The 26,708-nt window shown below is 35.9% G+C and overlaps 2 protein-coding genes across 5 annotated transcripts in view; one reads left to right on the top strand and one right to left on the bottom strand.

The window, feature by feature from the left end:
• Positions 1 to 64: 64 nt before the first annotated feature.
• On the bottom strand, positions 65 to 2,461 carry LOC100643084 (U3 small nucleolar ribonucleoprotein protein MPP10). Its single transcript, XM_003397239.4, has 4 exons — positions 2,276 to 2,461; positions 827 to 2,207; positions 639 to 747; positions 65 to 550 (listed from the first exon to the last, which is right to left on the bottom strand). The coding sequence occupies exons 1-4, from the start codon at positions 2,350 to 2,352 to the stop codon at positions 180 to 182; spliced, it is 1,938 nt and encodes a 645-aa protein (XP_003397287.4). The 5' UTR covers positions 2,353 to 2,461; the 3' UTR covers positions 65 to 179.
• A 122-nt stretch (positions 2,462 to 2,583) lies between these two features.
• Positions 2,584 to 26,708, top strand: part of LOC100642965 — a 38,959-nt gene continuing 14,834 nt past the window's right edge. Inside the window, exons 1-5 of one of the 4 annotated variants that reach the window (XM_003397238.4) lie at positions 2,584 to 2,937; positions 3,267 to 3,390; positions 16,758 to 16,933; positions 23,268 to 23,452; positions 26,078 to 26,316. In XM_003397238.4, coding sequence (XP_003397286.2) covers positions 3,366 to 3,390; positions 16,758 to 16,933; positions 23,268 to 23,452; positions 26,078 to 26,316 — 625 coding nt within the window. In that variant the 5' untranslated portion in view covers positions 2,584 to 2,937; positions 3,267 to 3,365. Of the gene's footprint in view, positions 2,938 to 3,266; positions 3,391 to 9,166; positions 13,056 to 14,961; positions 15,065 to 16,757; positions 16,934 to 23,267; positions 23,453 to 26,077; positions 26,317 to 26,708 lie in introns of those variants that run through there. The other 3 variants (XM_020864120.2, XM_012311115.3, XM_048408080.1) reach the window with 3 other exon arrangements.

Below are 26,708 nucleotides of genomic sequence, written 5' to 3'. Positions count from 1 at the left end.
TAAAAAAAAATAATAAAATTAAACTTACGGACAACATAAGGGGTAGAGAAACCGATATTGCATATAAAAATTAATTTAATTTATTAACTTTAACTTAGGATCGACTTGGGGACAGATTAGAAATCAAATGCTAATTATATAACATTTTCAATTTATATTTATATAACTTTATGCAAAAATTATAACTTTAATTTCATCGCAGATAGAACATTGTTTTGCTTCTTCTTATTATCTGTGTCAGTCTTCGCTTTAATATGGCTCTTTACTTCGTCTTGCAGTTGATTAAAGAAAGCTGTAGAGGACTTAGGAGCTCTAAAACTAGACTCGTCCATTTTTATAATATTCCGATCCTTGCTCAATTTCTTTACCAACTCTGTTGCCTTTTCTTGCTTGTATTTCTTAGCAATGCCTGGTTTGAGTGCATTTAATTTTTCTTTTTGCTCCATGGCCTGTTGTCGTGCACGTTGTCTCATCTTCTTGCGTCTTCGATCTCGTTTCATATCCGTTTTGGTTCTTTCCGATTTACCAAGCACATCACCTCGTGGTTTGGCTTAAAGAAAAGGAAATGAAAAGCATAATTGAATATGATAAATATGAAAAATTTAAACAGTGTACAAAATTTCTTCTACTCAATATACCTTTAATTTCCTCTGGAGCTAATAAAGCGGCATCACTCATTCCAACTGGTGCCACTTCCTCCATATTGATTGCAGGCATGTTATTAATGATCCTTATTTCAGGTTTAGCCTAAAAAAATGTACAATTATTGATAAGCTGTAGAGAATTACAACATAAAGAAACAAGTTTTTTTTAATAATCTTCTTACCCGTGATGGTGTGTAATGGAAGTTAGACAAAGCATTTAACTTGGAGAACACAAAATCCATCCTTTCACGAATTTCTGTATGTAATGTTGGTTCCTCTTCTTCTTTCTCATTGTTATTTGGATTTAATGCTTCCCTTTGTCTAATGTACTCATTTTCGTAAATTTGAGATAAACTTTCTTTACTTTTTTCCTGATTCAAGATCAACTTCTTTTTGTACTCTAATGGTGTCTCAACTGGTTTAAATTTCTTCTCAACATCATCCCAAGCTTTGTCTTTTATCCTTTGCTTAATTATATCTTCTAGTTTTAATGTTGTTTGTTCAGTAATTACAGGTGCGGGTCGAGTTGTAATGTCAAATTCAACAAATTCCTCTAACAATGAATTCTGTGGCCTATTTGATGCAGTGACTTCGCCCTTTAATTGCCAAGGTTTGTCTCCTATAGCTTCCTCTTCTAGCTTTTCAATCCTCTTTTTTAATCTCTCTTGTCGCGTTTCCAGAGAAGACTTAATTTCTACATCTTCTTTCAGATCGATATTTTTATTTTCTATACTATCTGTTTCATCAGAATCATTTGTGAGATTAAATGTGACCTTCTTCTTGGAAGACTTTGGATCTTCCATTTCACTATTTATATCCATTTCATTATCTGAATCACTACCATCAGTTAGCGATTTATTATCATCAGACTCTTTGTCATTTATACTTTTGCGTCGTTTGGAATAATGAAGATTTTCATCTTCACTTTCTGGACTATCAAAAAAGTCTGCATACTTTAATAGCTCTGCTTTTTCAGTTTGGTTGTCATCATCGGAAAAATAATTGAATAAATCTACAGATTCATCACTAGATTCTTCTTCATTCTTTTCATCCTCTTTCTCTTTTTTTTCTTCTTTCATTAAGTACTCATCCAGCTCTTCTAATTTAAAAAATTTGTCATCTACTATTGATGATTTCTTCTTTCTTTTCTTTACATTCGTTTGCTGTTTTAAAATACTTTGTAGCTTCTCCTCATCTTCTGAGGTTTCATCCTCTATCATCTTTTCTTCATTATCTGATAAATCTTCTTCATTATCTGATAAATCTTCTTCATTATCTGATAAATCTTCTTCATTATCTTGTTCAGGTTCCGATATAGGATTAGTTGTACTAATTGGTATTTTGAATACTTTAGTTTTGGCTAAAAGTTTAGAAACATCACCAATCAGGTGATCAAGTTCACCCTCATTTTGCAATTCAAGCTGCTGCCAGATCTGTTCTTCATCAAAGCCTTCTGTAACAAGCTCTGGCAAGGCATTCGTATTTGTTTGTGATTGCTGTTTTGTAAAATCATATAAACGCTTTATGGAATTTTTAAAATCTATAGCAATATCGTGTTGTATACTATAAACAAATGATTGTTATTATACAATGATGTAGGTTAGGAAAAGAGAATATCGAAGCATACTTACCTTAAAAATTGCTCCGGCTTCTTAGTATTATTATTGATCGTATTTAAAATGCTATTAAATATTTCTGTATCAGCCATTATATAATTTTATGTTTAACTTACTATAAACAAAAAATATATAATTGATAGGTTATACTCTTGTTACAAGAAACCACCATTAGTATAGATTATGTACTAGAGGTTAGGTACTAGAAATAGGTTATAGCATATATCGATTTATTAATACATGTAATACCATTGATCGGTATTTGGTTTCATGTTACCGATAGTTATATTTCTCATGCGACATTATCAATTAAGTATAGTAGTGGTTTGAATTAAAATTAAATTTTGGATTAATATAATTCATTTTTAAATTAATATTTTCGGCATAAGAATGATGAAAATAGCAAACATTAAAAACTCTTTTTAATTATCTGCTCTAAAAGTGTTGTAGTTCATGGACTGAATCACCAATCATACATTTCAATTTTGCGCGCGACTTTACACGAATAAGAAGCCGTTCCACATCAGCCAATCAGGAGTCAGCTAGATGAAGTTTTGGCGCGGTTCGTCATTGTACTGTTGAAAGGCATATCAAGAGATATTATCATTTGAAACGCGTAATTTCAACTACGTAGTATTTTTGTTACTATTCTATTGTTTTCTACCGACTATTATCAGGTACGTTTAATTAATACATATCTTATTTAGTTTATTATGTGTTGTTATGACGAAATTCTATAGCTTTCCGAACTTTTTCTGTTCGTTTATCATCGATTGCTTATTTAAGCGTTAGCGTTACCAATAGCTCATATTATAAACTTTTTTTGAGATAAGATTTGAGTTGGATTATTTCTTTATTTTAACATAACTACTTGAATTTTTTACATTAATTCTAAATCTTTAGTTATGTTTTGTGTAGATCACTGATAACGTTTAATTTATTTTAAGAAAGATGAAAAAATTGACGTCTTTAAAAGTAAATTATAATATCCCATGCTTTGTTACAGACTTTTCTCAGCTTCCAATTCCTCTATAGAGTTCTGTGGTTTCTGTTTGATAATTGCTCTAGTGATGCCTTCCTGTAAGCTACTGCACCATCGATAACAATGTTTTCGCATCTATTTTTCCTTTGTAAGTTATTTTTTGTTATGATTTTGTTGGCCCTTCTGGCTAGAGATTTGTTCTCTTTTTCAGCAGCCCGTAAATTATAAGGACTATTATTATTTAAAGTATGCATTGCTAAAGTATATTTGTTTGTTAATACTCGCCGTAGTAAATCACAGAGGGCGTAAGAAACACTCCGACTTTTCAAAGTCGGTATTTCAGAACGTGATACAGTGAGACACAAGTATTGACCATCGGTGCTATAGAATCTGGTCTGTGATTTTACCAATGATTTACTAGAACTGAATACAAGTTGTCTCTGATGTCAAAGAGCAAATTGTAACTACAAATGGAGATAAGATAAGTAAAAAATTGTTTAGAAATAATTGTTTTAAACTCGCTTAAAAGTAAACATTTGGTAATTTTTTTCACATCTGCAATTATTTCGTATAATCTTATACGAAACTGTAAAATTCTAATCCAATTATATACATACATACATACATACGTACATCGTCAGTGTATATATATAGATATTTGTTTCATCAATAAATATAGTTACCGATTGATGGTCTTTCGCCACCATTAGTCACCACTTATAGCGTTCATGTTAAGAAAGTTCAAATCTTTCAAGAACTCTGTATGATGTCGAAATGGAATCAGTTGCATATTTCAATTAAATTAATTATGAATAAAGTAACGAGTTATTTTAATCTTGTTTGATTTTATAACCATACGTAAGAAGAAGTTTTAAATAATTACCGGACATTTTAGAAAGAATTTTAGAAATCGTAGGAAATACTATAAGTACCAGAATATTGATGTACACAATATCCTCATCTTTCTTACTTACTTCCTCAAACCAATAGGAGTCTCGTGAGGCGTTAATGGTGTACGTTTTAACGTTACATCACATCGCGACTTTCTACATCCTCTTCGCGATACTGTTATAAAAATTCCCTCGACATTTAATCACGTGAAAGGAATCCTACAACTCTCGGACCCCGAGTTAATGCTTGTATCGACATAGATTACGCTCTTTCAGAACCGATACAGAAGAAAGAGGTAAAAGTAGGATTCTAATTCTAGTATTAGTCTCTATAAAATATTACCACGTCTCGGTGGTCCATAGATGTTTACTGTAATGTTCTTAAGAATCAAATTTATTTTCCTGGCGAATGGTCTTGGTTTCGAAATATTAGAACTTGAAACTTGTAAATTGATACCTTTAATTTTCACTTTCCACCGTCATTATCAACATTTTTGTATATTTACGATTCACATAGATTAGAATTCAGATATTTGGGGATTAATTATTTGAACTGTCAACCTTTCCATGTTCGACCTTCAACTTTCACTTGGATCCGGCGTTTAGTCATTTATTTTTATTACTATATATATATATTTAAATATTAAAACTGGAAAGCCAGAAATTCCTTAGAATTTCTACTCCTTCATGCATCCGCAAATATTATTCTTCAAATATTAGAACTTGAAACTTGCAAATTAACTGGTTTCTAAATATTGAAATTCAAAACCTGCATTTTAGTTGCTTGAATTTCCAGTTCTTATCCTCCTTATCACCACTCTTCGTAATTTCCACGGTCTCCAAATATTAAGACTCCTAACTTACAAACTAATTGCTTGAATCTTCCGACTTTTACATTATCAATTATCCTCACTAATTATTCATAAACTTCTGATAAAGATTCTCGAGGCTTTTAATTTTTCCGACCTCGAAATATCTTTTATAAATCTATTTTTCTAGAATATCGATTATAGGGATAATATATCGATCGATGGCGGATCTTCGGCGAAAGGATGCGTGTTTCATGTTTTCACGGTTGATTTTACGTTGTACCGGAACCGTTTACTTTCTCAGCGGCGTTCTACCGTGACTCGTTGGGCACACGAGTCCTTTTCCTGTTTTCCCTATCTTTTTCCCTGAACGTTATCCCGCGATTAGGCGACAGGGCTCGTTACGTGAAATTACGTAAACTTGTTTCCACGAGTTTCAGACCGTATTATCGGCGTAATCGACGTAAGCCGTTATTTTGATGAGATTGAACTTCCTCCGACGATTAAACGTAATACCAAGCAAGCCGTGTATTTTATTTAAAAACATATTGCTTATTGGTATAGTCGAATTGCTGGTTAACAGAGTATAGCTCATAGAGAAATAGCTATATTATACTATAGTCGATTCACCTGTGCCTGGTCGGAGGAAACGTTGATATCAAAGTCACGATTTTCTTATGGTTTTATTAGTACAGCAAATGGGCCGCATAATGTAACGGTAGGAAAATAATGGCGATGATCAGAAATTGCCGTATTAATCTGAAAATATCATATGCGTTAGATGTTACTGATAACACAGTAATGTATAAAAACATTTGATATATCAGTATCATTTAAACGTACAGGTATTCCGATAATCAAGTTATTCGCGTAAGATCTTGTGGACGAGTTTACAAGTACCGCAATACCAAAGTGAAGATCGTGCTGAAATATTAGAAATTTCAAAATACTTAAATAATCGAGATGTAAGGGGGAAAATAAACTTAGCCATTGAAGTACTGAAATTGACGAAATAAAAAGGAACAGGATAGGAAGTGACGAAGAAAAATTCCTCTGGTTAGTGTTGAAACAGATAACCGTAGAAGGTAGAGGCCCCATTTTTATACGGTTTAAGTGAATTGTCTGGTAGTTTCCGCGTCAGTGAGCAAAACTTGAAATCAGTTTTTCAGTGAACCTTCCTCCTTTTCGTTTTCCGTTCCTTTACTCTGTTATAGATGTCAGTCCCGTTGGATTTGGCTTGGAAAACGTGTTTCGCATTCCATCGAGCCCGGAGAGAACGCGCATACCATTCGTTAGGATCTTGTTTCACCTAATCGTTGACAAAGGTGCGAACTGTCGTTCACATGCACAGCGTTTAGATTACAAAGCTTCAATTACATTGATTCTTACCAACGATTAAGTATTTCTTGTTACATATGTACTGCCTTTAGTTAATCCATAGTACAGATTGTAATTTACATATTACAGCGATTGCGAGGCGTGTATTTCAAATATTTTACGATTATATGTTTGTTCATGGTTCGTTATAGGCGAACTGTTATTCGACAATTGTGCTACAGAGCGTTCAGATTAAAATGCTATCCCCGGTTAATTCTTAATCTCATAGAAATTGTAATTTTCAATATGTAGATACAAATTTGCCATCTGCGGATAAATAAACGAACGTATGGAATATAAATTGAACAAAATATAAATTTGAATAAATGTAAACCGACTGAAGTATAAAAACATGAATTTAAATAAATATAAATTGAACGAAATAGACATTTAAATAAATAGATACAGATTGAACGAGACGTAAATTGGCCAGCCGTAAATAAATAATAAAACACAGTAAAATATAAATTTGCACGAATAGCGCGACTAATTACTTTCAAACTGCACGAACAAAGAGAATACGCTTTTTTCCATAGTCTAGACGCACCTTGAAGCGACCTTACTTGCGAATGGTTGAGTGCTCGAGTCGTCCGCGAGTTCGCCAACGATACTTAGCGCATCTGGTTAGCATTCGTGGCAGCGGAGGTGTACACGTTCGCCGCGACTCGCTTTTGTCGATGGTCTCCTATATCGGGTGACCCGAATAAATAATACGACTGGATGATGATCTAGCTCTAATTTCTTTTCTCCACCGTTTTCGTCATCGCGCGGTCGGATACGCTCGATCACCTGTGCAAATCGATACTCGTGGATTGAGCAACCAAACACGATCAATAAACACGATAGATTTTCATTTTAATTAATTTGTATCTCTGTTCGCGTGGTTAGACGGTTGTAACTTCGAAGAGGAGGCGTGACGACGCGTGTTAATTAATTGCAACGAATATTTCTTTTTCGTTATCAATAAACGAAAATAACTCGTATGACTTCTTCAAAATTATAGGAAATGGACAGAGGAACTTTGTACTGATTCATATACGCAAGGAAGTATAGTAGAAGCAAGATATTTTATTCTTTTTTGGTCAACGAACGAGTCAGTGATCTAGTTAGATACATATGGAGGGCTAATTTGTAAAAAGTATCCTGATTAAGTTAAAGTTTCCTTTAAAACTTGTTCAATATCTTATTATTATTATGTTATATTATATAATATAGTCGAATATGAATCTTTGTTTAATCATCGAAAAATTACGAATCGATGTTACAATTTGAGGATGGTCCTTTTCGTATTTAGTCGACCGACCGATGCTCTACATGCAGTCCGTCCTTGCGAATCGTCTCACATATTAATTGACCTGAATAAATAATAAAGATAAATAGCCAGGTTTAGTTTTAGCCTCGCCTTTCATTTATATTCGCCGATTGGTTCTAATCCGCGCGTGCCGGGTTAATGTAATCCGCCATTGCTAATCCTAACCTCGTCCACTTCATGAACTGAATAAATATATCCATCGATTAATAAACTCCAAAGAAACAATTACAACGCAATATTATAAAGAAATGAGGTGGTGTTAGATGTAAATGACCGAGTAATACTCTCGATGTTCAACAATAAAGTTTATTTAACAATTAACAGTCAACAATCAACAATCAATGATTAACAATTACACTCCTCGAATATGTTTGCTTCGCTGTTACGCTACACCCTTCGCACTTCGCTGCTCGAAACGGAATGAATCTTTTGTTCGAAACCAAACGGATTCTTTTCTTTGTTGCCTCTCGATATCCCCTCTACTCTCGCGTTCGTTAGACGTCCACGACCATTGCCGCGTAAGCTTTCTTCCGAATATTCGGCGAAAGGACCGTAGGGATATCGATGGTACATTGGGCATGTCTGCCTTACGTTTTGATGGTATAGCGCTTTGTGTCGCAAAGCCATCAGAAAGTTCCGTCGTCGAGTGCTGCCACAGAAACATCTATCAATAAGCGAAAGAAATCTCTATTTAGATTTCAGTTTTTAGATCGTTCATAAGAATATCTATTGTATTTGCATAATCGTCTGCAGTCTGTTTATTACATTTTCATTAATTTTGCAGAATTTAATGGTAGACGAACGAATTGATACAAGTAAATGATTTACTTTTAACGAAATGAAAATTAATCGTATACCTGGATAATGAAAGTGGAAATTTTACAATGAGCGGAATTACTCATTTTAACTTCTGAATGGCTAGATTTGTAAAATTTGGAATTTCGGTGTGATATATGGTTACGATTGGAATTTGCACTGGAACATTTGAGTATAGATCAGGGCTTGGAGTAAATATATTATTTTATTTTCACTCGTGCGATACGGACTGTATCATTGCTGATATGTGATACATTTCGTTTTGTACGGTGCGCATACGAAACTATACTGCGGTTTGCTATCAGAGAACTGACGGCCTATAATTTGAAACAGTAAAGCTGAGTATTTCGATGATCGACTCGTACGATCTGTCGTTACTACGCTTCGGTCGATTCTGGAATTTTCCGAGAAACGATAAACTATTATGTATAAGATACTACACGTATGGTATGATCATGAATCGATTTTCTTTTGCTTGTTAATGTTGTATTTTAATCTTAAGTACCGTAATGTTTGCCTTTCTTCATATACGTTTTCATACTATTAGGTCGTCCGAAAAGTTTCTTTCGTTTTATAAGGAAATAATAGACGTACAATGTTTTTTTATTTTATATTAGTTTATCGAATTATGCACGAATATAATAATAGAAATAGAACGAAATGGATCATACCTAATTTAATAAAATGATATAAAACAAAGTTGTTGTTCATCTATTATCACCTTATGAAACGAAAGAAACTTTTCGGACAATCTAATACTCGATAAATATTCGTCCCTTTTGTCTCATAAATGAAACCAGGTTGTAAAAAAAAAGGTAAACGTCTTTTGGACCATTGTTGGCTATTTTAACGAGTAGGAGTAGTCGAAAGAAATTTTCATTCAATGATTTCTCATGTAACAGGACTTTATGAGTCGTTGTTTAGACCGTTACGATAGGAAAAGCGGAAAAGCACCTATCAACGTGGCACGTGTATACAGGTAAAGAGTCATTAAACAGATACATACGTGGACGATGAAATGAAGTCATTTGTACCGATGAAATTCGAACGGCCCCGAACGAAACGATCGTGTGACGCGGATGAATATGAATTCGTCCTTCGCCAAGCAAGAAATTGTAAAAGCCTCCGAGGGAGCTTTCTATAAATGCGTATTTTTACGATGCTCGCGTAATGTTTATGGCATCCGTGAATTATGAATGACGTTATGCCGTATGACAGCACGGTGAAATTGCTTTGCGTTAGACAAACCTCACGGACAGCCATTAAATTGCCACCTTTTATTAAATATTTTCCATTAATTTACGCTCGTGTTCGATAAATGGGACGGAAAATAGAAACGTATGGATTGCTTTGCGTCGATCGGGGTTACTTCAAATATTTGTTGTTAAATATTGGATACTTATATCGATGCTTATGAGTATCATATCCGAACACTTGCTTATTAACATTCTTAGCAATCTTTTAACGTTCGAATTTCTTTTTTTGCGCCATGGTAACATTTTTTAGGAAAGAAAAAGGATTACTGTTAGTTTACTAAATTAATTTATTTTTCATTTATTAAATTATTTTACTTATTTAATTAATTTGTTTACATCGAAAGGATTACTGGAGTTTTATGCAAATTCATATTTTTGTGAACGTAAATATAAGAATGGATTTTAAATGGAGATTTATCTCGCCTATTATGCATTTAATAAACGACTATATTCAATTTTAATATGCCATTGATAAATTCGGAATTAATTAAAATTTTGAATTTTTATTATTTTTTACTATTAGCTTATTACTGGTTTGTACGTATTACTACCACACATCGACGAAAGTGCACGCACATTTATAACTGGTAGTATAATTATCGTAGATGAATAAGCGGATTTGAGCGGATAATCGGATTACGAGAGTTGGATAACATTATTATTCGAAGAATTGCGCACTCGCGATTCCGTAGGCTCACGCACCCACCTTTGCAGAATCTTCTTCGTGTCACGGTTAATAAGACCACACAGGTCGGCGTCTCTCTGCGATGGTTAATTGCATTGAACATGCACGAGCGTATCGCCTTCGTTCACGCATTCTTATTTGCCCTGGACAGGCACGAAACCTCGTCAGTCATGGAATTCTCCAAAATCGCGATTATCTAGTCGAGAAAAGATAGAATTTGTTTTTGCAAGAATCACACATTTCTATAAAAATTTTCGGATTTGTCTCAAATTCTGACAACGTAATCTCGCAATAATCTGTCTGAATATAGTAGTAATGAAGTTTCAAAAGCTTGGATATAGCACACGTAATACAGCCGTAAAGAATTCCTGTAACAAATGTTCGAATAATTTCGCAATTGAATAATTTCACTATCAATTTAATGTTCTTTCTCGTTACATGCAAGGAGGATTTTATCTTTTATTATTGTCAGTAATAATTTATTCCAATCGTATCTCGTAAAATATTACGTGGTACGTTAACATTTATTCCTAGTGGTTAATGTGCAATAATGGAATCGACATCTGTAAACGTCAATCTGTGAACCTTACGCAGGAAGTTTATTGGAAGAATTCTTTAGCATCGACAGAGAGATAAGATAACCCTGGAAGCACGATCGGTTGCACCTTCCGATCTCGTCGGTCGCTCGTTAATCGGTACACCCTATAGAGGCACCTGGCATCGGGTTAAGCGAGTCGAAGAGTATCTATATAAACGCGTAGGTGGAGGGGGCACGGTCCCCGTTGGAGGCCTCGACGGCAGAAAATCGTATTGGGGGACTGTATCGAGCTGAAGAAGGAAAAACCGATACGCAGACCGAATAGAAAGGAGAAGAAAGATAGTAATGGGACGGAGATGGCGCTAGTTGTGGCCAGAAGAGGAATCGCCCGCCATGGATCTGTTGCTTGCATTAGCGGTAGTGATGGGACCGACTTGATACTTATCTACCTGGTTTCGAAACCCTACACGTTAATTTGAATATTACGATTCTCCACGTGCACGTGGCAAAGCGAGATGGAAGGGAAAAAGGAGCACTCACCATGCCAGAAACATAGTCTTATACTCTACGTAATAATAGTTTTCATCTGCACAAGCTGCATCTCTGATGTTATCCTGCAAGAAAATCTCAGGTTTTAAGTTCAATGACTAATATCTGCCATCAATTTCGCAACATGTGCGAACACGATCACGTCCATGAAACCAGTGTAGCTCGATTTCACGGGTATATAACCAGACTGTCCAACGAGCAACGCTTGAACCTGACACGCTAACATTTGAAGAGAGAGGGCAGTTGAAAAAGTTGACAAGCAATCGACACCAGCCGCATGTTGTTTCCATCGCTAATCAATGGGGGCCTCTCTCTACCTGCCTGCCTCTTAACCTGCCATCCTCGGTGCAGGGGCAACGCTTACCGAGGAGGCTGAAACGGTCAGGTAGGGAGTCGTGGACGAAGACAGACGAGGAAAGACAAAGAAAGAGTAAGAAGGAAGGAGCGAGAGAGAAAGGGGAAGGGGCCCGGTTCTTCCACCACCTCCACCACCGTTAATGCCATCTCTTTCCCTTTCCAGTGTCTCTCCTCTTTCCTCGACGGGCCCCGGGACTAAAATTCAGGACAGAAAACCGTCCGGTTAGTTCGAGGCTGCTGGCAGAGAACGCGTTACCGGCGATCGCGAGTCGATCTCGGCAAGGTGTGGCGGTTCGTCCGAAAGAGAGAGGAGAAAGACAGGAGAGGAGAGCGCAGAGAAGATCAAGACCCGTCGAAACGGGCATTCGAAACGAGCGAGAGATTCCTCCCCTCCCCGCTAAAGGACAGACATAACCTCGACTCGAGTCGGTTAGTTTGCCTCTTTTTAACTAACTTTGAAACGTAGCTCGGCCTTTCTCGCTCGCTCACTCTCCCTTCGTCCGCGTTTCACTCGAGCTCTTCGCGGAGGATCTCCGCCGTGGAGTCAGTATCCCGTGATGGTTAGGTACGCGCGAATCCACTCGCGCCGCGTCGTTGACAAGTGAACTCTGCGAACAACAAGCGACGCCTTCGTACATATACGATATACAGAATTATTGGAATTTTTCTATATATTTTTGTAGCATTACAAATCTGTGTTTTCATTTTCTAAACTTCGTGCTTCGGATTACGTTTCCGTTCCGTTTCGTTTGCTTCTGCCTTCCGTTCCAACCGAGTTTCTTTGGCCAGCGAGGAACGTACACAACAGTAAACAGAGAAACGCAACCGTGTGCATATAAAGAAACGCCTGGCGAGCGTGGAAAAGTGCTTTGGACTGGAGTCGCGCAGCTGTCAGATCGACCGAGGCGAGCTTCTACTCTTCTTGTTCTTCTTAGTCTTCCTCTTCTGCTTCCTTCGCTTCGACGAGCTGGTGTGTGTCTGCCACAGGATTTGTGTACACCTATAGAAGCGCTACAGAGATACGGTTGTGCATGCTGTATGCACTACGTGGGCCGTACGTACCGTACAACTTGTTCCTCTGCTCACCGAAACCAGCCGCCGCCACCGCCGCCGCCGCTGCTGTCTGCTTACCGAAGACCCGTTGATTCTTGGCCGCGGCTGCGTTGCTTAATTTCTGCGAAAATCGCCGCAAGCTCTCAGCATCCCGGACCCGTTCCGCTGCCGGTCAGTTTGTTTTACCATTTCTTTTCTCTTCCCTCCTGGCATTTTTACCTTGTACAATATTAACACCATCTTTTTTCTTTTTCTTTTTTTTCGAGAAGCTAGTAACGTAATGGAGATTAATTTTCGTTACTTTTGCGTGATTTTGACTGGAAAGTATGGCACAATAATAATTTGTACTTCATAGAAAATTAATATGATTTTTCTTTTTTTAGTTGTTTAGAAATTAAATCGAATCGAAATTTCATAAGCTCGAAGAAATAAAAAGGCGATGATGTGTTACAAACACTGTTTTTCAAATTTACCATTATTTAAGATATCTTCTTGCAATCAGTGAATTTATGAATAAATTATTTGTTTCTTGAGGATTAAATATATAAGTATAGCTATAAAATAATGAAATTAATAAATTAATAAAAGGTTGATCAGTTTGGCTTCTAAGTGGTTCTAATATATACTATCGCATATAATATTACAAATTATAAGTATAAAAAAATACAAGTTAAAAATAGGTTAACCAAAGTATCCGTATTTTATGAGTCATATTTGAATTTATTAATACCAATTATTTCTGATCAGCAAAATTTTAGAAACAGTCTCAATGCAATTACAACAACTCTATTTTAATTTTCTGTTGATTCGACACATTACTCAAGAAGATGTTAATTGACAGAACTCTTTAAAATCGTCAAGTCAAGGCTGTTTATAGCTATTCATGCTCGTAGTAAATACGATTTAAATTTGAATACACGGCGCTAAGGATGAGACGATCAAGCTAAACGCTATAAATACTATTTGAATTTGAATACTCGCCGCCGAACATGGAATAATCGTTTACAACATCAAGTCGAAGAAATTCGAATCTAATCATTTCCGGCGTGGTGATGAAAGCTACAGATTCGAAAGTTGCAATTCTTACATCGCGATTCTCGCATTAATCCCAACTGTTCGAGTAACCGTGGTTTTGTAACGTTTAAACGATCGTAATTTCCATTCATCGGAATGTTCCCAGCATCTGATAACAAGTAATAAACGACTTGAAAGTTCATAGATCATTTCTTTTTCCTTCTTCCACGCTTGTGATCTCCACGTTTCCTCTAACGAAGTTTCTTTTAATAAAAAATACTTCCTTGTTGTATGTAGAACGCAGATCGAAAGTCGATGATATTTAGATATCGTTCGCACGTGATCCGTAAAAAGAGGAATTTCGATACGATAACATTGATTTTTTAATTATAATAACTACTAGAAAATAGTAATCATAATGTAGCTGAAACTTGTAATCGTCAATTTTTCTTACATTTCAATCTTGCTCTCACTTTAACAACGTAAAAGATTCGTACGATTTAAAAATATGTTCAACAGGTTGAACGTGCCACGTGAATTTTATGCTTTGTCCTGGCAAATATACTACTGCACGATAATACTGAATTTTTGCAAAATATTACAAATAATAATAATAAATTATCCATATCGTCGAACATTTTCTAGTCCATAAATTTCATCTCATTTTAATCATTCTATGAAATTTGATAACCTGAACCATCGACGAACATCGTAGCTGGTCAACGTGTTAACGTAAAATTGAGTCGATTTATATTTCGTTGAAACTTGAGATATTTCTTCGCGTTAGAAGGTTATAATTGGATCGAAAATGGGCGAAAGAACGTAGCAGGGTTAATATAGATGTTGAAAGACTGTTAATCAGGGTTTGTACGTTGGATGGTGTATATGTAGCCGGATAAACGAATGCGATTTATCGTTAAAAGAAACATAACTCTTTTTGTAAACGGTTCTGTGTCCGTAGGTAAAGCGAGCCTATTACATATTTACGGCTACACGCGAGCGTATAAGATTTCGAAACGCGTGTAATGCATAAATAAAGAGAACAACCGTAAGAGCGGACAGTATCGTGTACAGTTTCGCGTGCTTTAGTCGCATGTATATCGAGCGGATCAAGTTCGAGCATTTCCAAAAGCGAGAGTTCACACTTTTTCAACGTTTCTTTGAAAGTTAGCTGGTTTTTACAGTTATAAAAATGTACACGTCTTTTTTCTTCCTAACAAACACATTTTATTCCTATTCGAGCTATCCTATTGATTGTGCTACGATTCTTTGAATTTGCTTTAATCGTGTTTTGTTTTCTGTCTAGAAAAAGACTCGATCTTCCAGAGAGATTAGCACGCCACTGAATTATATGTATTAATAACGACTCGTTTAAGTTTCCCTTACGTTTTTAAGTCGGATGTAATCCTGGAATTATTTAAATCTGAATCTTGTTTGAGATTCAACCGAGAAACGGGTTTTCAATGCCTCAAGAAAATCACTAGCACGTGATTAAAACTGAGAAGTCGTATCATGTTGTAATAAGGATTCCTTCGTATTTTTCTTAAATTTGAAAAATTTTCTGACGACATAAGAATATGATTGGAAAATAATTCAAAAGATTTAACAGGGTTAGAAAATTTGCAACGAGAAATGATCGTGATTTGTCCTGGAATACAATTCTATTTATCTTAAATGTTCTTTTGTATCCTATTTCGAATATCTTGGATATTGTATTATTCTCTGTATTTTACAATGCTCATTTATAAGTACTTCGTTCATTTAAGTGTACATTTCGTTTCATTTACTTCGTTTAAGTTTAATAGGCAGTTACTTTATTCGAATATTTAATTCGGGCTTAATCAGTTAATTGACTGTAATCAAGCAAAATTTATTGAGAAAGTTAGACAAAAATTAGCGTTAAATACGTACTAAAACCAGTTGAATATTAATTTCTTGGAAAAGTACTTGAAAATTTCAATCTCGTATCTCAGGACAGTATCTTGGACAGTTCAAGATAATTGTATGGAAGCTATCGAAACGAACAGGTTATGCATGAAAAATCGGTGGATAATCGATCGTCCGAGGTCGACATTGATCCTGAACGTGTTTTTGTTCCGGTTCCTGGGATATTTTCGCTTTAGATCGGCATGGACGCGATGCAGATCGGTGGGAACCGATTCTTCGCGAGACGGTTAACGTAGAAAACGGGTTTAAGCGTGAAAGTAATTGAGGAAGCGGATGAACAGACAAGCCGTTCGTGTTCTTCGCCAGTCAGCTACGGCTGTGTAAGCTTGCCTCGTGGAAAATCGCCGTTTTTGCGCCAGGGAAACGTTATGAACACGCCATGTCCGATAAAAAGAATCTTTTATAGTAAGAATTTCAATAATTATCGCGCTATGCTGAAGTGTCATCTGGTGTCCCGATTCTCACACTTGGCTTGAGCAATGTGTTCGATTAACTATCATCAAACTTACGAGAATTTTTATAAACTATTGACAGTTTTTTCTTCAAGAAATATATTTTTAAAATTATAAATTTTCAACTAATAAATTTGAATATCTGGACATTTTGGAAAATGCGCATCTTTGAAACTTTAATAGGAATTTCAATATTTGTCGTGCTATGGTTTCTCAAATAATTAAATCGTAGATTTCTCAATTTCACAGTCGTTTAATTCTCAAGAATTGCCACATTTTCAACCAGACTTTTAACCAGATTTTCAACCAAACTTTCAATCAAATTTTCAAGCAAATTCTCAACCTATCACCGTTTCCTTCCTCAACTTCCAAGCGTTCATTTCTCAAGGAGTGCATAATCATCCCACCTCTGAATAAACTAAAAGCTTCCAAGCTAACGAGCGATGCATCTTTTCTTTAGTCGAACAGCGAGTGATGGCCCTGCGTCTGAGGAGCAGCAAGGATGTCAAGAAGAGCTCGTACTATGTTTGGTACCTGGGCGCTCGAGAGGCCAAGGGGGTGGATGCGATGCCTGGTGCCATAGCTTACCTGCTCGAGCGAGAACGGCTTCAGGAGCCTTTCAAGGTCACGCTGCAGGTGAGCGGTACCATTTCGGAGATCCGGTTTCGTGGCCGAAAATATCGCGCGAAAGAGCATTAATTGTCCGGATCAGAAAAGGGAGACCACGTTTCTTCATTAAGTTTAACCCTTTGCGGTCCTGTAGCGGTCCTATAGCGGATGTAACTCAACACCACGTTTCGTATTATAATAACATACAATTCGTACAATATAATACAATGCGTAGTATATAGGAACATTATTGTATTCTTTTCTTGATAAAGGTATCGAAATACAGGTAAAATCATAAAACACGAGATTGATTTGATTTGACTGAAATGAAAGTTGGAAAATCTGAGATACAAGGGCTTTGCTGGTATAGAAGTTTGAAATCTTGGAAATTTGGAGAGTGGAGAATTAAAATTCTAAGATGCTTGGAAAGTCAAGAATTAAAAGTTCCGACAAGTTTGGAAAATCGAGAGAAACAGAAATGTTAAAACTTTGCAAGTTCGCGTTTTATATGCTTCAAGTTTTGAGTCAATTGATATAATACTAGATACGCGAATAATACAGCGTATACCGCTGTCATAGCGATACCATCCGACTATGAAGACAAGTTTTAAATGCTTCCACCGTAACGACATTCGACTGCAAAGGGTTATTACTTGTACGCGTCGATCGGTTGCCAGTGAAAGCAGTCTGCAGGTCGAATAAAAATCACCAATTTATGACCTCAGCCTACATACTTGAGATCGCCAGTCCTCGACCTATTCGAGGCGGTTATCAATTTCCCGGAGAACGTTCATATTTTTCCACCAAATTCACCTCGAAATAAATAAAAAAATTTAGGAATGGGGTTGTACCTTGAATTAATGACTCTGTTTTGATCTTTTCGAGGTTACACAGATAAAAGCAACAGTTGTAAAATCGAGATATGCAAATGAGTAGTATAAAATGGTCAAGGTGACGGCTAAATTTTACGAAGGATCTTGTTTTGGAAATTGATAGCCACGAGTTTTCGGGGGTGGAGTTGGATTCGTGGTTTAACAGCGGTCGTAAGCCAGCTTTTTTAAATTCCTTCGTCGTAGAAATACCATTTTGGGAGCGGTTCTTTGTTTGGAAAACAGTTTGGATGATGTTGGAACGAAGAGGTGGAAAAAGTCAGTTAGAGCAGGATTATTTTTAGATTTCTTCGGATTTTTGTTGAATTGTTTGGTTTACAGTCTCAAAAATATCCGGACGCTCGCTTGTTTTCGATAAAATGTATGAAACTACGTACAATACGATGAATTAAATGTTTTGTATTATTCATGACAATCAATAATAAACATTTTGTATTTTCATTATAGATCTTCTTCATATTATATTGTCATTTATAACAAATTTCTTCTTCTTTATTGTCGTTGGTAATTGACGATTGGACAAAATCGGATGGATGGTAATCTGATTAAATTGGACTTTGGAACTCAATATGCAAAAATAAAACTGGTGTTTGTAGATTGTTAAATCTTGCGGAACTATTTTCTTAGAAATTCTTCTGGACAAAACATTTATCTATCGATTTTTTTCATTTCTGAATTATGAGATAGATTGAGAAAGGTCTTCTAAACTAATAGAACATTTTTTATGTTAACTAACAAATGTAGTTGGAAAACATAGTACTAAAATATTAAAATATATTATTGTTATATCTCTTAATAGATAATTTAGATTTGTATCCTAATGGTTGCGTAAAAAGGTAGTAAGCGTTGTCCGTAATTAGTAATTCGTCACTAATTTGCATACTTTGGTGAAATTCACATACTATCACTAGAAATTGAGTCAGAGTATATGCTGCTCCTAATTAATGATTCATCATTAATTCGTATACTTTGATGAAATTTACATACTATCACTAGAAATTGATGAAAGTATCCGGATATTTATGAGAGATAGCGTATATAGAATTTAATGCGGTCTCTTAAAATTCGTTTCGTGTTGTTTCTAGGAAAGTTTCGTTCCTTGATTCCCTCGAAACCTAGATTTTGTTGTTACGAAAACGTTCCACGAGCAATTGTTGCATCAGAAAGTTAGAAAAGTTCCTGGAACGATGTCAAGCAATTCTTCTTCGCCCCCGCTATAAATCATTCGTGTGAACTTTCGTTGAACTTTCAATAGAATCGATAGTTTCTTCAGGTGTTTCTTTTTATCTCGTTTAGCCAGAATTAAATACACTGACTGGCTTATGAAATTATTTGAACACTTACAGATTCGTTTTCTGAATGTACTACGATTTCATTAATGCTCTTATGGGACTCGATTATTATAATTATATTAATAGAGTTCGAAACAAATCTGAAAATTTACGCAGAAGCTACAAGATATTTGGCGCAAGTGTACATTATTCAAGGATCCGAAAAACATTTAAATTGGCAATAATAATAGGATATCGTATACTAATTTTTTACTACATATATAATGTTCACATTTGTATTAAAAATTTCGTAACTGCTATATTCATTTTCAGATTGGTTTCAAGTTTCCTGTTCTAATCGTAATAGTCAGATGTAATTACAGTGCTAATAGAATTTCAGAAAGTTTTCCATAATACACACAATATATTCATTGAACATTTCTACGTTTAATGCTGAACCACTGCTGTGAGCGTATTAGTAGCATCTATACACGGATGTAAATAAATACATTAGAAGTTAGACTTCTCAAAACATTTTTCAGGCTCAAAGATCCAGTTATATATAAAGACATTAATAAGTGGTTTCATTGAACCAGATTAATTAGATAAGCGCAATAAATGATTCGTTGACCCGAATGTTAGCAAAAACGAGCACGCCGCTAATACATCCGGTGCGTTCAATATGGGAAAGAGAAAATAAATGGATGACACCGAAATTGTCCCGTGACCGTTAAGCTGGCATGTTGCTCGACATTCCCGTTGCATGTCAATCGAAATTTACTGAAAGGGGTTGCATGTCGATTTTAAAATCACCTCGTTATTCTTCGTTCCTTACCAAATTGGTCTTGTCTTCCTCGTCCGTACGAAGTCCACGATGAATGATCGTCTTTGAGTCGTCTTTTATTTCTTCATTTATCGGAAGATGCAGTTAGCTACAGTTGAAGAATCTAAAAAACCTTTATGATTCGTATTTCTTGTTCATAAAGAGTATTAAGAATTTTTTGCAAAAATTTAGGGAACCTGTGGAAGAAATTATTATTTCTTCCTTCTGGACAAACAAAAATATATAATTATCATAGTAGACTTCTCAAAACCGAAGAAGTTGTTTTTTCATCTACTAAAATATACAGCTAACTGCAATCTGAAAGTCTGAAAAACACTTATGAACCGTATTTCTTGTTCGCAAAGAGTATTAATAATTTTTTGCATAAAAGAGGAATTTAGAGAAAAGTCACTGTTATTACTCCTCTTTGAACAGCATAAAATATAACCATGGTAGACTTCCCAAAATCGACGTTATTTTTTTATTTACTAAAACATCCAATTAACTACGATTCGAGAATCTGAAAGAAACCTTTATGATTCATATTTCTTATTCACAAAGGATATTAGTAATTTCTTCTAGGAACTTGGAGAAATGTAAAAACAGATTATTATCATCGTCCTCTGCCCAACAAGAAAAAAAAATCCTATAATCATAGTGGACCTCATATAAACCGACAAAAAATCTTTATAAAGATCTGAATCATAGAATTTAACAGGTGTCGTCATAAAAAAGTGTATCTGGCGTCCGAGAAGCTTATCGTTGGGTGATTTATTGCGCGTTTAGGTACCGGCAAGCTTCTCGAAGCTTTATCGCCTGGAAAACAAAGGTGTTCTTCTTATCGACGCGTTCAATCTTAATGGGCGTCGTTCTGCGTAGATTTAGGCGGCGTGTTAATTCGTTGCGGGCACGTTTTACAAGGAACAGAGAGAGGGAATGGGCGCGAGAAGAAAGAAAAAGGAAAGAAAAAGATCGTTGCGAAATTACGCGGGGCCCCCCTAATTGTTGTGCAAGTGTAATTGCCAGGTCGTTGCGAGAGATCGCTCGCCTTGAGAATATTTTAACGCGCCGAATTTTCGCGATGGAGACTCGCGTCAGCTGTAATGAACAGTCTTCGCGGCCGACGAAAATTGCTCGCGTCATTTTCTCCTTGCCCGATCTCGCCGAAACCGCAGACGCGAGGACAGCGCTGATTATTGTTCGTGCATCTGTTACGATGTTCGCTTCGGAATTGGATTTTGTAATTTTCTTGCCATTCCAACTGCGAGCAGAGTTGTTCTCGGCGTATGGGCAAAAATGCCTGAGAAAATTTCTTAGTAATCGCGTGTGGTAATGGAGTTTTTCAAAATACATCGGATATTTTAATGCCTCAATGCGAATATCACAACCTGAAGCAATATTTTGTTAACAATTTGCAACTTTTTCAGATAGTTTCTAAAAGGAAGGTTTAATTCTGCGAATCAATCGCAGTAGAGAAATAAATTCGAGGAAGATTCTTGAAAATCGCGAGCTAATGGATGTTTGAATATAACATTGTTTAAATATCAAAGAATTTCCTTAAGTTGGTATATTTTTAACATAGCAATGTTTCTGATCTCGAATAATCTTTCTCGACGTGCTTATATTCTATATTTTTTTAGTCATCTTCCGAAATGAAAAGTTCATTGTAAGAATCGACAAGAGTCAGGGATTGACACTCGAGAAATTTTCTTGTAGTTCGTGAACTCTCTCCCTGATGGACTTTTCTAAACGATATAATTTATCGACGTGGAACAATTTGTTGCGGTTGATGCACTTTTGGAAGATCTTCGCGAATTTCTATACTTCTAGACATCTTCCGAGAGGAGACTTTAATTGTAAGATCAGAGATTTCAACTTCTCAGAGAGAATTTACGTCGATAGAAACAACTTATGTTTTTTACCAATGCCATATCGTGTTTACGACCGACCCATGTTGAAAATCAGTTACTCATCAGGTTACTCATCGACTTTTTAATGGATCTTCATGGCCGCTAATAAAACGGCGTTGCTGGTAATTTCAGCACCTTGGGGCGAGCAATAATCATCGATATGCTCGTACGCACATTCCTAAGAGCGCGATCGTAAAGTAGAGAAAGTCCATTTTTTTTTTCTTGAACTATCGTGTTCGCTTTCATCGTTACGCTGTTATTATATGCTTTCCAAAAGGAAATTGCATTTTTACGCAGCAGCAAATAACATGCAGAACATGGTATTGTTACGGGGAAAGCATTTCTTCTTCGATATTATTGAACAATAATCAGAGTGTGCTTGTAACTATCGTCAAAACTTAGTAGTACATTAGTAATGGTATAGCAATTAAAAAATAATTCAGCAGTATATCAGTAATAATACATCAGCAATACACATTAGGAGATAATTATATGCTCGAGTACAAGTTATAACTGTAACTGCATGATTCAAGTGCATTTGTATTTTTATGAGCGCAGAGCTAACTGTATCTGTAGATGTAAATTATAAATCGAATTGGACCTTGACAGCGCAGATGCAAATGTCAATTATCAAACGTCTATAAATAACTATATTAGACTACAGCAATAGGAAAAGGAGACACTCACCTCATTGAGGTTCTTCCTTGCACATGTAGATACTGTACACATCCGAACTGCAGATAAATTCCACAGAGAGACTGTTATAATTACATTGTGATAATATTGTAAAAAGAAGAAAATGAATTATTCTACGTAATTTACCAAATTTTAGTGGCAACGATTTAGATGTAAACTAACAACGTATAGATATAAATATAAGTACAAACATGTGTGAAAATATTCTTTGTGAAACGAGGGATTAAAACAGAATAATTTAAAGACTTAAAAATAAGATAAGAATTGCAAATAGAGAAAGATCTCACAGCTCGCGAAAGATTTGAAGTACAATTGCATTTGTCAACACGAATTCGGGTTAATTGAAACTGTAAGTATAAAAGTGTCTTTAAAGCTTCGTTGAAAGACGAAGAATTGAAAGAACGTGAGTTTATCGAGTCAAATAAAAAATAAATAAAAATCTCCAAGATGATAACTCTAAAACGAAAAAATGCAAAAATGGTTGCAACGTTCCCTCGGCATTTCGTTTCCTTTTAAGGCAGAAAATCGAGGCGACGTTAACGTTCATTAAAGCTCGGTCCGCCGATGCGTTACAGCCATCAAAGTAGCACGATCCTCGCTAGTATAATGTATCCATCGGTCGATTTGCATTTTAGTACGCAACAATGGTGCGTTTCCGTGGCCGCGTAACTCATCGTCGAGGCTACGTCGAGCGCGCGTTAAACCACCGTTAAACGTGTACCTGCTATTAAAGCGGCGACCAGCTGATCGTCCACGTTTTACGATTGTCAGGTGAGCAACAAAGGCCTGAAGATTATACAGACGGTCCATCCCGGCGGTTCGACGAGATCGGCCGTGAAGCATTTAGTGCCAGGACACGCTGTACTCGCTGCGGTGCAACGTGAGGACGTCGTCGCCGCCACTCTTCTGCTTCCAAATCCGGCCACCAATAATCCTGTCCACGTGCACGCCTACAGGTTACTATATACACGCTTTTAAGAATCATACTTTCGACCAACTTGCATAATTAACCCTACTGCGATCCTCAAATTTTTATATTTCATTGTTGCTCGTTTTAGCAATTCAGGTGTTGCTCTATTCGTCAAGTATTCTTTATGAAACGAAGAAGCAAAACGACCCATGAAACAGAAGTAAAGATGAAGTAGGAGAAATACGGAAAAATTGTGCAGCTCGCGAAATATTCAGGGTACAATTGCATTCGCTCTGGTTTAATTAATATTTTAGAAGAACGTTTAGTACAAAATTGAAACGAGAAATCATACGCTAAAATTTTTCATCAATGCCGACATACTTTTTAGTATCAACAAAATGTAATTGGGTTGAGGATGACCGAAAGGACGCAGCAGGGTTAAAGTAATACTACAATAGAACTTCGTTTATTTGAACTTATCGAAGGATAAGTAGTCTGTACGATAGGAGTTGAATGATTAAAATAATTTTAGTATACAATTCTCTGTCTGAAACAGACCGAGTTCACTGGAGAATCAGTAGTTCATAAATTAGAAGATTCAACTACAAAGAAGTTTAAATTGGACATTAACTAAGGGATTAAGTCAGGCATCGTTTGAAATCGCTTACACGTAATCCAATGAGAGCATTCGCAGTGGACGGTTCGGTCAAGTCAAACGAAAATCTGACCGTGCCGTGACTGCCAGTCTGAATCAAGTTTGAATTTTTGTCCTAACGTACAGTTAGTAACGGAATGAAACGATGAACCAGGGCGGCCCTGAGGCAGTAAAACAGTATTTTTCGACGCTCTCTTTTTCTCTCGTAGAGATCTTTGATACTTATTATCATAACTTACCATGAATCTCTAATTAAATAGAACCACGAGAAACGACTAGTTCGCACAATTTGATCGCATTAGTACCAATTAACAGATAATTATCCGGCAAACGACCGCGTTACCGATTCCGTGAGATCGTTCGAAATGCGTTAATTTCCGGCCACAACCTCGTTAACTCGGCTAACCTAGCGCCAGTAAGTTCGGTGAACGTAAAATGCCAACTTTTTGGAAAATGAAATAGATACTGATCGCGTACTGGCAATTAAATTGAGAAATTTATAAAAGGTGGAATTAAATCGATTTGGCTCGCGAGAGTCTTAGAAACTACACTCTGACAAAAAGAATTTCTGGCGGCCACTGTGTGACCATTTTTGTTAGTTCAAGGCGTTCGCTAATTAACGATCTGCGCGATTGTAACGGGTCACTAATAACGCTCAGAAGCCAATGTTCGCACATGCTAATCCCATTGGCGCTATAGAAGAACAGCCTTGCCATTGAAAACAAGATTACCGTATTTTTATCCCGTGAGAAGAGCGCGTTTCTTTTTTCTTTTCTTCTCTTCCATATGGTACAATGATTTCCTGATACGTAATGGAACCGCGGATTATACAACATCGCCATTGAATTCATGAATCGACTGTTTCGATCGAAACCAGGTAAATGGTTCATTCGGGAACGCGGCTCGTTTCGAGGCATGCGATCGTTCGTTGGCCGCGATTTCTTGCCGAGTTCATGGAAAATAATAAAAGGTCATCGATCGCGGAGACTATGGTTTCAATGGCGGTCGCTTTGAAATTAAAAGGCGACCTCTGCTCTGGTGTGAGAAATAGGAAAATAAGTCGATATTTGTCTTGATCACGAGGTTGAGCCTTCTAGTACTTTGGTTCTTGAACTTGTAGAATCGTAACAAAATTGTGCAATTTATAAGATCTTTCTTCGAATTTTAACAAACTTACCGAGTAACTTTCTCTAGTGTTTTGGTCTTTGAACTTTTAAAGTTTGAAAAGAGATTATGAATTCTCTTTACTCTCCTTATTGATGTCTACTTGAAATAAATGAAAAATTCTGTTACTAGAAAATTGATGAAATCGCAAGTTAAAATAATTAGCTCTACGCATGTATATTCAATAATAATCAGGTTATCCGAGTACCCACATACGAGGAAAATATTAGATTGCTGCCAGAGTGTATTTACAAATTCTATTTACAACATTCATCTATCTAGATATTGCATTAGGCTTATGTAAAGATCTGTAAATTTATCGTTAAAAACTAACTTTACATTTTTGTTTAAAATTATTTAATACTTTTCGTCTACATGTATTAAGATTTATATTATGTTTATACATTTATCATAAGTTTATATAGCTTACTCATATGAACGAGGAGGTGAATAGAATTTACAGAACAATTTGATATGATGATCACATAAAACATTCAATTTGCATAAAACACGCAATCAATGAAAATAACATCTCAGCGTGGCAAATACATAAAAACGAATATTTATTACAATAACCAGATTCTCTGTAAAACATCAATCTGTCCACCTATTGGGTCATAACTAGTCGTTAAGTATAAACAGACAGAAAAGAATGTTAACTCATAAATTTATTGGTTATTGAATGACATTGAAAGCTTTTAGTCACTGACATACTTGTTGAAAAATTCGAGAAATTGAATTTAATTAAAATTTTGATTCTAATCCTAGTTAGATTAATAAGTTTTAAATTAATAAAAGAACCTTCCTAACATACGTTGTTCTTACGCGTGGATTTGATTCTTGTAACTTTAGATGCGACTCGGTTGAGACAGCCGAATTATTGGGTGGCCAGTTGAAAGCATTGGCATCACACACCGACAATTTGGCAAGGGTGAACTCGCTTGAAGGCAGAGCTCGTAGCACTTTAGGTAGCGACGGTAGGAGCACCAGAGAATCAGAGTCATCGGAGGGTAGTGGCGAACTTAGACACGATACCGTGCAAACTACCACGATATACGAGTCTTTGGCTGCGGAATTGCGTGCCAAGCTGGGTAAATATTTCTTTAAAAGTAATTTCCACCATTAAATTATTTAAATTAGAAAAATCTCTATTCGAACGACGTCAGTGAATACATCTCTAAATTAGAATCTCATTTTATCAGACGAAAATACAGTTATATTCGTGTCATAAAATTTAACACTAGAACTAGCAGAGTGGTCAGAATGATCAATTCGTTTTCATAGAAATTTTGTAAATTTACGCTACATTTCTAAAGATTTGTATGGTATTTCGTAAAATATATGAATAAAACATTATATTGTATAATACACATAGTATACCTATAAATACAAATTTTCTGTGCCGAGTGTTGAAATACCTCGAGGCACTACAAATATAAGAAAAGTTACAAACATGGGTACAAGTAGGAATATCGATGACTGT

Source organism: Bombus terrestris, chromosome 8 (assembly GCF_910591885.1).
Source record: "Bombus terrestris chromosome 8, iyBomTerr1.2, whole genome shotgun sequence".
NCBI lineage: Eukaryota > Metazoa > Arthropoda > Insecta > Hymenoptera > Apidae > Bombus > Bombus terrestris.
This window is presented reverse-complemented; position numbering and strand designations above follow the sequence as displayed.

Coding starts and splice junctions, on each gene's coding strand:
- LOC100643084 (XM_003397239.4), bottom strand. CDS start 2,352: ATGGCTGATACAGAAATATTTAATAGCATTTTAAATACGATCAATAAT. Junction 748..826: donor TCCATTACACACCATCACGG/GTAAGAAGATTA, acceptor ACATTTTTTTAG/GCTAAACCTGAAATAAGGAT. Junction 551..638: donor AGCTCCAGAGGAAATTAAAG/GTATATTGAGTA, acceptor CTTTTCTTTAAG/CCAAACCACGAGGTGATGTG.